Below are 13,158 nucleotides of genomic sequence, written 5' to 3' on the forward strand. Positions count from 1 at the left end.
CGGTCAAATGCAGTAACTGTGCAGGAAAACACCATGCAGGAGCAGCAGAATGCCCCAAAAGAGTCATGGAAGCGAATGTGGAAAGGATCAGGAAGGAAGAAAGAGTGTCGTATGCGGAAGCGGTGAAGAGACTGGAGAAGAATGGAACCGAGCAAAGGAAACCAGTTGAAAAAGTGATCAGTACAGACCAAAGTATCTGCCTAGATAAAAAGAGATTCCTTGCTTTTATAGCAATGGTTATTAACTGTGCTGTAGAAATACAAAGTAAATCAGAAAGAATAAAGATGATTCTCGATGCTGCAACAAGATTCTTGGACATTGTGGATATCAGTGGAGAAGACTTGGATGACACTCTGAGAGGTAACAGGTAGAGTCGCCGAAATGAAGCTCGCCGAGAAACGGGGGGTGCGTTCGGAAATGCACACCGAGTGTGGCAACGGAGCGCTTTTTCAGCCTGAACTCTGAAGGTAAACTTTCTGAAAAGCAGCAGTTGCTAACCTAATGTTGCTATTGATGTTTATAAACTAGGGTAAATTATGGTTATAGTCTTAATCTCACAGTATCATAAATGTTAATGCTAGCAACAACAAACATGTAAAGTAGGACACACAATCACAGTATGCCTTCTTCAGTATCAACATGAATTAATATTCTAATATTCTATTATAATTTACCCTCGTTTATAAACATCAATAGCAACGTTAGGTTAGCAACTGCTGCTTTTCAGAAAGTTTACCTTCAGAGTTCAGACTGAAAAAGCGCACCGTTGCCCCACCCGGTGTGCATTTCCGAACGCACCCCCCGTTTCTCGGCGAGCTTCATTTCGGCGACTCTACTGGTATTCCTCTGAGAGGGGGGTTTGCCTCAACTCAGAAAGTGTCTGAATAGAACGGACAATAATGCATGGGATTTTTTGGGATGGGACACTATATCGTGCACAGAGACTGAAATATTATTATTGTAGTAGATATCAACTTTATACTGTAGGTGGCGGTATGCACCATTTAGGTAGTAATCCGCCATTAAACCAAAAGAAGAAGAAGAAGAAAAAACACACACAGGCACGCACGCACACACACACACACACACACACACACACACACACAGCTAAGCGTTAGCAACAGTAGCAGCTACCCGTTCTTCTTACAGGCATGCTGCCTGCAACAGTAGTTGTGCGATAAACAGGGATATTATCAAGACGGAAGAGGCGCGTGGCAGGTAGAGTTGGATCTTCGACTCTTCGGTCATAATAATGTAATGACCGTCTTGGAGTTCAAAGTAGCCTAGTCTTTGCACTTTCTCACTTGTCGTGGTCCGTAGCCTGAACGTTTAGAATGGTACCTATACTACCTACGGACTCCGTTGGAGTCCATAGCATATAGGTACCATTCTAAACGATCAGATTGTAAATATAAAGTGCTTACCCGATGGCCACGGATGTTTAGAATTATGTACGGCCCCCTTAATTCAATTTAATTCAGTTGTGAGAGACCAGCTGGGTGCTATATCAATGCATCCCTGTTGCTCAATTAATATATAAATATAATAGACTCTGTCACCCCATTAGTAGGGAGAAACAAGTGCAAACAATTGCCAAATTGTTAGGCTTTGATTGATTGATTGAAGACTTTATTAGAAGTTTGCATAGGAAAAGGTACAGTTTCATGACGGTACAGTTCACTGGTACAATGAAAAGACTAAGCTTTTTTCCACAGGAACCCATTAAAGTATCTCATATAACATTGAATGACAGACGAATAGAACACAGTACTATGCAGTAGATATGTAAGGAAGATAAAATGAAAGAACAACAAAATAAAGAAAACAGTAAGTCTAAACAAACAGAAATTATATACAAAGAAGGGGCAGGGGATGGTAGGGCTGAGCTAGCCGCAAATTGCAACGCTAGATTTTTTTATACTCGGATGAATCTAGGGTTGCAATACCTCCCATAGGGATCCAATGCATCAAAACGTTTCTTTGCTATCTGATTGTATTAAACGACTTCAAACTCACCAATATTGTGGCTCTATGGAAAGCTTGGAATTTACTCTTGCTATCTGCAAAGTGTTTGTTTCTGAAAAATCCACCGTGGAATTGTTATGATGTTATTTTCTGTCAAGAAATCCGAGAAGACATGTTTTTTTTCAAAGTCTTGAACTTCGGAAGCGCTCGTCTTCTATAACACCACGTCCCGCTGCCTCCTGCATTAGGCTATGTGACAGAACCACCTGGTACACAGGACTGCTGAGTGACTTCCCACGAGCGCTTCCAAACTCCAGCACTTAGAAAAAATAATCACCCGAAATGAATTTCTTGACAGAAAATAAAATCATAACAATTCCACGGTGGATTTTTCAGAAACAAACACTTTGCAGATAGCAGGAGTAAATTCCAAGCTTTCCATAGAGCCACAACATTAGTGAGTTTGAAGTCGTTTAATACAATCAGATAGCAAAGAAACGTTTTGATGCATTGGATCCCTATGGGAGGTATTGCAACCCTAGATTCATCCAAGTATAAAAAATCTAGTGTTGCAATTTGCGGCTAGGGCTGAGCTAGGATTGTTTTTTTACCAGTTGCGAACGGCTGCTGCCTGTAAGGCCGCGCTAACACATCTGCGTCATCTTATCGTCTGAGAATGGCCACTGGGGGTGCCGTACTAATGCATTGTCAATGGAAGGTTGTTTGGTTTTTTGTCGTTGCCGTGTCTCTAGCTCAACCGCAGCCAGTACGCTCTTGAAGAGACACGGCAACGACAAAACACCAAACAACCTTGCATTGAGAATGCATTAGTACGGCGCCCCCAGTGGCCATTCTCAGACGATAAGATGATGATGCGTGACGCAGATGTCTGTACGGCGCCTAAGGCCGGACTCACACATGTGTGTCACGCATCGAATCTTATCGTCTGAGAATGGCCACTGGGGGCGCAGTACTAATGCATTGTCAATGCAAGGTTGTTTGGTTTTGTGTCTCAAGCTCAACCGCAGCCTGTCTTTTGGCCAAGAGACACGGTAACGACAAAACACCAAACAACCTTCCATTGAGAATGCATTAGTACGGCGCCTCCAGTGGCCATTCTCAGACGATTTCACGCAGATGTCTGTACGGCGCCTAAGTGGTTTTTCAGGGCAATTTTAAAGGATGCTAGTGATCCACACTCCTGTATGGCCTTCGGTAAGGCTTTCCACAGGAGAATCCAGGAGATGTATTTTTTAGGGGGTGCGGGGAACTCCCCAACAGGGGTCTGGTGGTCCTCCCCCCAAAACTTCTTAACAGATATATTTTCCTGTGTCTGTTAAATTTTGTGCATGTTTGATACTTTTATCAGGCTTGCTTTACTAGCATGGGTATAATTTCAGCCTTAAAATGCCAAATGTAGGTGTACAAATTTGATGACTGAAGCAAAGTAAGACATCCTTAATAATGACTTGGCTAATACGACAAATATGCCTTAATACATTATAATTGTGCTCATTATAATACATTATAATCGCAAGTTGATGATGTCATCAATGTTGTGTCATTTTTATGGCAAGCATGTGCAAAATAAAACACAATCATATTAACCATAGGAAGTATTACGTTTGTTTTTATTTGCCACATGCATGCCATAAATTCCATAGGGATAGATCACAAAGTACATTTATCACATCAACTTGCGACGGGCATTTCCCCTATTGAGTGAAAGATTAGCTATTTCTAGAAGAAATAAAATAATTAAAGGTATTTTTAATTTTACATTGTATTTATAGAGGACAACTATAATGTATTAAGGCATTTTTGTCGTATTAGCCAGGGATTCTTTTAAGCCTAGAATCAAGCCATCCAGGATCCTGGCGAATCATGACCATAAAACCTTTGACTCTTTGAGATGAAGGGAGAGTGTTTTCTGCAGGTCTTTCAGTCCGAGTGTATCAAAGGGTGTGTTCGGAAATGAGTGCCTAAACCCAACCCTAATCCTAACCCTAACCTCAGTAAGACTATGCTTAAACCCAACCGTAATCCTAGCCTCAGTAAAACTATGCCTAAAACTAACCCCAACCCTAACCACACCCGGTGCGCATTTCCGAACGCACCCTTTGATACACTGGGGCTGAAAGACCTGCAGAAAATACTCTCCCGTGAAAAGAAAACCTGTAAAACCGCTAAACAAAGGGTATTTATTAAATGTCATATAATTAAACATTCACATACATATTTATTAATGCGCCACATTTCTCTCTATTCCAGACCAGTCTGTGGAGTCCAGCCAGCAGTGAAGATGAGTTCTCCTGTGACAGCTATCACTGCTTCTATTAAACAGGAACCGGCTGAAGTTGAGGTTGAAGTCGAAGACCACCAGGACCTGGTGTTAGGATTAACAACAGGTCAGATAAGACTCAGAAACAAAACGAAAGAGTGAAGGGGAGAGAAAGAGAACTCGACGGAGAGAGTTGAGAGACAGAGGGCCAGAGAAATGCAGATTGCTGATAGATGCATGCATTGCATGGTGTGAACAACTTTGCATGAGAAAACATATGCTAACATTGACAAACCAAAAGTGGAAGGTAATCTCGCTCTCAGTTTACTACTACTCGGTTAATTTTAAGGGAACCACATGGCATGGTCACCGCGATGGCGGCGTGGCGCCACCTGGAGGTGTTTTTTTTTTCTTTCTTTTTTTCCGCTCAGGCTTTTTAGGGCTTCGGGCCTAAAATGATAGTACTTGTTAGGGCTGGGCTGGGCCTTGGGCCGGCCCGGTCGGGCCCAGTTAGGGTAGGGCCTTAATTGTCAGGCCTGTTGAGAACTCTACAACACACACACACACACACACACACACACACACACACTCATGTTTTGCATGTTTTTCTGTGTCTATACACACACTTCTATCTTCATTTCTCAGCTCAGCGGCAGCTGCGGCATGCTCATGCTCAATGGCTGGAGAGACACAACGGCGGCACCTGTACTCAATTGCTCCCATTAACCCTATAATACATTGTATTCACTACTACACTGACATATTCACATTTACTGCTTAAATAGCAGCACACATGATTTCTTACATTACATATATATCATTACTTCTCATTAAAGTACCTCATATCTATCTACAGTTCTCAGCTCAACGGCTGTAGAAACCATGGCAGGCTCAATGGAGTCGGCAGATGCCACATTTAATATGTGGCCTTCACTACATTCAGTGGCGTATCCAGGAATGAGAGTCGGGGTAGGCGTAATCCCAGCCGAAATGCCAGCGAAGTGCCAGCCCCGAAATGCCGTAATGCTTGTCATCCAGGATGGAAAATAAAAGAAGTGGAAGTCTAGCATGAGTGAGAGGATAAGCCCCAGTGTTTGTATGTGTCTACAGGACTGCATGAGGCAGATCGCCCCCCGCTACCCCCGCCTCCCCGTTTCTCGCTCGCAGACCACGCCCCTGACCGTCGCGATTGGCCGGCTGTACTCGGCTGCAGTATGCAGTTTATAGCTTCATGTTTGGGGTTTATTTTCAGACAACACAGTGTGACTGCAGGGCCAATTTTGGGAAGAGAGAGAGAGAAGGGGAAAAAAAAACGTCTGGAGACTCCCAAGTAGCCAGCATGGGAAAAGTAGTCTCCTAAATGTATTTCTAAAAAGTAAAGGCTACCAATAGCAAGTCTGTACTAGTCCAACTTTGATCGGCTGGTCCAAATATCCAGGCTATTTTGAGTTTATTTTATTATTTTTTTTTTCATTCAAAGGACCAACTGTGGGAAGCGCTGTCTTTTTTGAGCGAGGGTCGCATTTTATCAGTGGATGGAAATAGAGATATTGTCATTTTCATTTTTTTCATTTTCATTTTCAGACAACACAGTGTGACATAAACAATTAACCTATTACAAGATATAGGCCTAGGAGAACAAGGCCAATTTTGGGAAGAGAGAGAGAGGGGAAAAAACTTCTGGAGACTGATGCTCTGATTCAGGTTGTGATTTTGATTCACTGAATCAAACGCCAATTTTGATTACTTTCGGTTTGAATCGAAAATTGTCACAGCCTTACTCTATACCCACACTATCTTCCTTTCTCAGCTCAGCGCAGCTTCCACTCATAACTGCTCATTCAACTACCTCGCATCCAGCTATCTTCAATTCGCAGCTCCGGCCGGCGAAACGTAATTCTAATTAGCGTTCATACTTACATTTGTTAATAAGCACTCAGATTAGTTGTGCCACATGGAATGCCATGTGCCGGTCCCATAATTGACTCATAGTTTTTATTTTTTCCTAACGTAACGAACGAACAAACCTAGGAATGTTCGGTTACAGCCTTACTACACTGACAGCTTCACATTTATACAAAAACAACAGCACACATTATTTCTCACATAGAGTGCATATGCAACATTACTGCTCATTCAAGTATCTCACCTCCAATTATCTACACTTCTCAGCTGAACGGCTGGAAAAACGACGACAGGCAGAGAGACGGCACCGCTCATTGGAAACTGCAGAAGCCAAAGGTACTGTTTTTCCAACGACTGTAATACTCACTACAATGACATATTCACATCTGTTACATCAATAAAAAAACACCAGCACACTTCAGTTCTTACATATACATTGTTACTGACAACTCACGTACAGTACCTCACATCCAACTATCTTCACCTCTCAGCTCAACGACGCCAAAAACGACGCCAGACACAGTCAGTGGAGGCGCTAGATGCGAGAGGTAATTAATCAGGTTTCCCCATTAACCATTTAATACATTGCCTTCACTACATTGACATTGATTTTGACTACATCAACACAAATACACATTACTGCTTACATAGATTACGTACATATTACTGCTCATTCAAGTACCTCACTTCCAACCTTCTCAGCTCAACGGCTGGAAAAAGTACGGCTGGCAAAGAGACAGAGACTGTCATTGGAAACGGCAGAGACCACAGGTAACTGTTCTCCCATTAACCATTTAATGATATTTACTAAATCAACACAATAACACAAACATACATTACTTTTTACATAGATTACGTATACTATATATCATACTGTTCATACAAGTACCTCACATCACACCGTCTTCACTTTTCAGCTCAACGGTTGCAGAAACGACGCGAGGCAGCAAGACACAAACGATCATTGGAAACTGCAGACGCCAGAGGTGACTATACTTTCCCATTGACTCTGTTATACATTGCCTTCAATACACTGACATCTTCACATTTATTACCTCTATACAAATACAACAACACCACACATTACTTCTTACACAGATTACATATTAGCCGGGGATCCAGTCCCTCAAAATGGGAGAGGACCTGTGATGTTCTGCCGCACTTTTTATTTCTGTTTTATCTATTAGTTTGGTCATTAAGGTCCACAGAATGAGAGGCCTGCTCTGCCGGAAACATCGCGCAAAAAGGTTATGGCCATTTGTATATTCACTGTCCCATTGACTCCACTAGAAATATTAAAAAAATAAAATAAATCTGCTTTAAGTAGCATGCGAGGGGTCAAACTAGGGGTTCTTCATCATTCTGAATCCATTGCAAGCATTTGTTTTGCATGAAACACTTTCCTTGGGCAACATTATGGCCACCCAAAACTGTGAAAAGTGGAAAAAAAGTGATGACTCATCACTTTTCACAGATTTTTGGGGCCAATATTTTGCCCAAGGAATGTTTGACCCCTCACATGCTTTTTCGGACGGTTCTAAATTCCGAAGGTTCTATATTCCGAAAATGGGCTCCGTGGGCCCAGGGTTCATTGTTCCGACAGCCCATTGGTCCGAACATTGAATTCCATTGTTCCGAAGGTTCTTTGTTTCCGAAATCACCGGGGTTTCATTGGGCCAGCGATGTCAATCGGCGCTCTCCCATGGTGCCGGTGCCGCCGAAATGAGCACAAAAAAAAAGAACCTCGGCAGTCACCAATGACTGAAAGCCCTTTACCCTGTTTAAATCCATCCGATCTGATCGTGGGTATTGTGCCTTCGCCTCTGTTGCGCGGCAGTGGCGGCACGCCTCGATCAGCAGGATGCGCAAAATAAAAGAAAAAAAGATCTGTAAGTGGTCGACTCTCCTTAGCCCATAATGACCGCTATTGTGGCGATATCGCCAACGTTCCCACTGGGCACGACTCTTTATGCATATTATAGACATGGCAAGGTTCATAAGTTGACGCATTTGGAGCTGAATTATCAGTTAATATGCAGCTATTTGTTTAAAAAAGTACACAATGCGACATAGCTCTCGATCTATATGGTCCCCATTTTCTAAGGGTTTCATTTTATTTTGACAATTGCTTTGCCCAATAAAGCTCCTTTGAATACCAATACCCCCTTCTGTTTGACGTTTCTTTAAGCGTGGCTGTGGGTCGCTATAGCCTTCGGGTTTCATGCAAACTCCAAATAATGTAATGGCCCATTGACCACGCACAGTGTGTCCTTGCTAATAGCAAGTTGCTATGATTTTAAATAAAACACGTTTCTACTTTACACTGAGCTACCTTGGATCCTTTAAAAGATCTCCTCATTATTTCACTCTTTTGAAACGCACGGCACCGTAAATTAACTTGGAACGTTTGTCCTGTAACTAGCAGCGCTTTTTCATCTTATCACATAACGTAGTCTTACCATCTGATGAGGCTGAAGTGGCCTATGGATGAAATCTAGGCCTATCGTGTCTCCATATTAGCCGGTAAAGGTGAGTTAGCAATTGTTCAGTATAGGGTTTATATGATATCATTTATATATTCAATAATATATTTTATTAGCCCCTGGTTGCGAGTTTGAATCTCATAATTTAACCTCTTATTTACGTGCCCATTTATAACGCGCAGTGGATCCATCGCACTCAGGCTACTATTATAATCTATATGCTGCAGATTGAATAATCATGGTATATAAAGTGACAACGTATACTTTGTCAAACCTATTATTAACCAAATCTTTTACTATACGTTTTATAGATCAGGATATAGAATGTAGGCCTATATAATATAATGTCTATATGAATAGCATCTTCAGGGGACGCCTCGCTGCCAGCTTGGGCACAGAATTTGGAAAGCTCCTTCATACACAGACAAACGTGTGAAATGTTAATAAAGTATATAGGCCTATAGGATATGCACATCCGTTTCTTGTTAGGCGGATTTGTGGACTAAATCTGCAGCATATAGATTATAATAGTAGCCTGAGTTGGAAACATGCACGCATAGATAAAAACTAGTGTATTTTGCATTATCTTGCATTAGGCCCTGTGACTTGAGCAGAGAGAAATACCATACAAATCTTTCGCAGAAGGCGCAACAAGTCTCACGTGACTTATTATATATCACGTCATCACTCCTCAAAATGGACAGATCTATAAAGCTAACAACGGGTCATGTACGCATTGCCTTGACAACTTGTAGATCAGCTTATTTTGGCAAGCAAGTCTCTCATGCAATGGATCCACTGCGCGTCTGGCCACATTCTCATAATTTGGTTTAGTCGTGCGAATGGGAGGGGTGAAGTTGCCACATTCTTGCATATTTAATTGATACGTTTGCGCTCACACACATTGTCATCCGAAACAAGGAATGCTGAGTCCACGTCTGTCCACGGGACATGTATGTATCCAAGCTGCATAATAATGCCTCCTCCATCTCCCTGTGTTTATTAATTCTTCAAGTTCAACTCACAACGTAACCACAGGACCACCGCAAATATTTATCTGCGGTCGACGGTCGTAAACGGGCGATCAAAAAAATAAAACCATGCGGCGGCGGGAGGGACTCGCAAAATCTACCAGCAATAAACCAGACAGCAAATAGGCCTACTTTAGCAAGATATGAATATCTACGAAGAGGACAGCGTCAACGTGTGTCTCTCTCTCTCTCTCTCTCTCTCTCTCTCTCTGCCCCTCGTCTTGCCCTCCGCTGGCTCCCTCTCTGCGCCGTAAAGCGTCTCCATTTGGACATGATTTGGCACAGAGAGCAAGAGAGAGAGCGCGCGCGCGAGTAAGGGCGAGAGACCCACACATCGGCATTATATTAGGCCTATAGCCTATATATGATATACAAGTGACTCCAGTGGCACTTTCCTTTCATCTAACTGTGAGCAACTCCTGACAAATAATACACTATGTGCGATCGAGGGAGCGGTGATCAGAAATTAAATCAATGAGGGGAGGAGGCGGCCAGAATGGTCAGAAATCTAATGAGAGCGGACGGTCTGGAGGGGGATTTAACCTTTTATAAATAACTATGGATTTAACCCGCACATGGCTCTATATATTGCCTGTATTTGAGACGGATGGATTCACACCAACAGTGAAGCGTTTGCTGTAGCGAATCGAAACCACCGTTTTTTTTGTGGATTTGCATTAGTTTCTTTGATTCGAAAAAGAATACGGATGTGTCTTCACACATGCCCAGACGTTGTGTATTTTCCGACAATACGTTAGAGGATTCGTTTTAATCGCAATAAAACGTGCCTGTGTGAATGCCGCCGTAAATGGGCACGTATAAATAAGAGGTTAAATTATGAGATTCAACCTCGCAACCAGGGGCTAATAAAATATATTATTGAATATATACATGATTCCTTATACTGAACAATTGCTCACTCACCTTTACCGGCTAATATGGAGACACGATAGGCCTAGATTTCATCCATAGGCCACTTCAGCCTCATCAGATGGTAAGACTACGTTATGTGATAAGATGAAAAAGCGCTGCTAGTTACAGGACAAACGTTCCAAGTTAATTTACGGTGCCGTGCGTTTCAAAAGAGTGAAATAGTGAGGAGATCTTTTAAAGGATCCAAGGTAGCTCAGTGTAAAGAAGAAACGTGTTTTATTTAAAATCATAGCAAGGACACACTGTGCGTGGTCAATGGGCCATTACATTATTTGGTGTTTGCATGAAACCCGAAGCCTATAGCGACCCACAGCCACGCTTAAAGAAACGTCAAACAGAAGAGGGTATTCAAAGGAGCTTTACTGGGCATGAGAAAACATACATTGGTAAAGCATATGAGAACTATGTCGCATTGTGTCATTTAATGAAACAAAGAGCTGCATATTAACTGATAATTCAGCTCCAAATGTGTCAACTTATGAACCTTGTCATGTCTATAATAGGCTATATATGCATAGAGTCGTGCCCAGTGGGAATGTTGGCGATATCGCCACAATAACGGTCATTATGGGCTACCACTTACAGATCTTTTTTCTTTTATTTTGCGCATCCTGCTGATCGAGGCGTGCCGCGCAACAGAGGCGAAGGCACAATACCCACGATCAGATCGGATGGATTAAAACAGGGTATAGGGCTTTCAGTCATTGGTGACTGACTGCCAAGGTTCTTTTTTTTTTCTTCGTTTGGCACCATGGAGAGCGCCCTTTGACATCGTTGGCCCAATGAAACCCCGGTGATTTCGGAATTGAGAACTTCGGAACAATGGGATTCTTATAGATAGATTACTTGACAAACGCAACTGTCTTTGCTTCTCAGCTGAACACCATGACAACAGTCACAACAGAATGAGTCACACATCATTGGAGTCACCCCAAAACACAGGTGACTACTTTCCATTCACGCTCTCAAGTGTCAAAATAACAGCACAACCTTCCAACAAAACCTACAGAACACTAGTAAAGACACAATTGCCATATCAATTTCCAACTGTGCACAGCTGCAGTGACACCCAGCGCCACACTCAAACACACACAAGTTCACTGCTATTAACCCCCACGCCATTGTATCCCCTGACACAAATTGCCATTTACTGTATCAACATCCTCCCTGGGTCAGCACAACATGATTTGGTCAGTCCTTTGTGCCAGTAGCCATCAGGGTACACAACCAAGTCTGACCCCCATATAGGGTGGCCATACGTCCGGATTTTGGCCGGACAGTCCGGTTTTTGACCCTGCTGTCCTCCACCCAGCTCAACCTGTGGCCGGACGCATTATTGTCCGGCTTTTGTAAATCTCCCGTTAGAATACAGGTCTGACTCTGCGCAGCCAGTGCAGTGCATCTATCAGCCAGCCTACTAGCTTACATTTACATATCACGGTAATTCTCACGTTTCTTTGGTCTAAAACAGCTTGCAGCCAGCCTATTCATTGGTATAGAAAAATAGCAGATATACAAGCTCACGGTCACAGCGCAACACCGCACCGCAACGTGTCGCGTGCTACGTGAGGGCATTTTGTTTAGTGCTCGTTCCCAACTGTTACACTAGACGCTACAGTCGCTCCTCCCACGCTTGTTAGATGCAAACCGACGTCAAGGTTTGCCAAATACGCCGAAATGAAACAATGGAGCAAGGTCAATAAGTTAATAAAGAAGCACAGAATTGACGAGTATTATGCACTTTGCACTGCTGTGTGTAACGGGTTGATGTCAGCAAAGGGAAGCTGGGAAGGTAGGACGCAATGACATGCTTTGACTGCCTGACAGGCAATGACTCAATGTGCTGAAGGTTTTCTCTCGTCTTCTTTCCCCCCCGTCGGATCCCTAGCCTGTTCAAAATAACTGCAGCTGCAGCAGTACCCATGTATCCACAAGTCTCCCCTTCTCTTCTCCTCTCTCTGTTATATTATTTCTGATATGCCAGTCACGTGGATTCGATTTCTAATGGGACAATTTAACCCAAGATTAATTGCAAAAAAAACTATTTATATACATTGTAGGCCCATCATAAAATAACATAATTCATGAAGGGTCTTTGGGTGCATAAATAAAGGAAGGTTGGCCACCCAGTCTAAGTTTAAACCACTTAACCTATTTTGGCCTACATATCATTTTGGGGGTCCCATACAGCGCCCCGGAAAAGTGTCCTCCTTTCTGAGGTCTTGCTGGTGGCCACCCTACCCCCATAGGTTCTATTCTGTTCTTTGGGGTTACTGACTAGACACTTGCACACAGAACCAGTATTACAGAACCAATCATGCCCTCATTAGTGTTGACCAAGAGAGAACATTCAAAGTGTGTGTGTGTGTGTGTGTGTGTGTGTGTGTGTGTGTGTGTGTGTGTGTGTGTGTGTGTGTGTGTGTGTGTGTGTGTGTGTGTGTGTGTGTGTGTGTGTGTGTGTGTGTGTGTGTGTGTGTGTGTGTGTGCGTGCACTGGTTTTTATATGTTTGTGGGGACCAAAATCTGTATACACAGTCACGTCATGGGGACCAGGTACGGT

The 13,158-nt window shown here is 42.8% G+C and overlaps 1 protein-coding gene across 1 annotated transcript in view; it reads left to right on the forward strand.

The window, feature by feature from the left end:
- Window positions 1–284: 284 nt before the first annotated feature.
- Window positions 285–13,158, forward strand: part of LOC308290946 (uncharacterized protein) — a gene marked incomplete at both ends in the record, with an annotated part of 34,048 nt that continues 21,174 nt past the window's right edge. The window contains 7 exons of the mRNA XM_080732861.1: window positions 285–367; window positions 4,237–4,373; window positions 6,419–6,487; window positions 6,643–6,699; window positions 6,854–6,922; window positions 7,069–7,137; window positions 11,475–11,540. Coding sequence (XP_080588987.1) covers window positions 285–367; window positions 4,237–4,373; window positions 6,419–6,487; window positions 6,643–6,699; window positions 6,854–6,922; window positions 7,069–7,137; window positions 11,475–11,540 — 550 coding nt within the window. The remainder of the gene's footprint in view (window positions 368–4,236; window positions 4,374–6,418; window positions 6,488–6,642; window positions 6,700–6,853; window positions 6,923–7,068; window positions 7,138–11,474; window positions 11,541–13,158) is intronic.

Source organism: Nannobrachium achirus (genome assembly GCF_963921795.1).
Source record: "Nannobrachium achirus genome assembly, chromosome: 9".
Taxonomy (NCBI): domain Eukaryota; kingdom Metazoa; phylum Chordata; class Actinopteri; order Myctophiformes; family Myctophidae; genus Nannobrachium; species Nannobrachium achirus.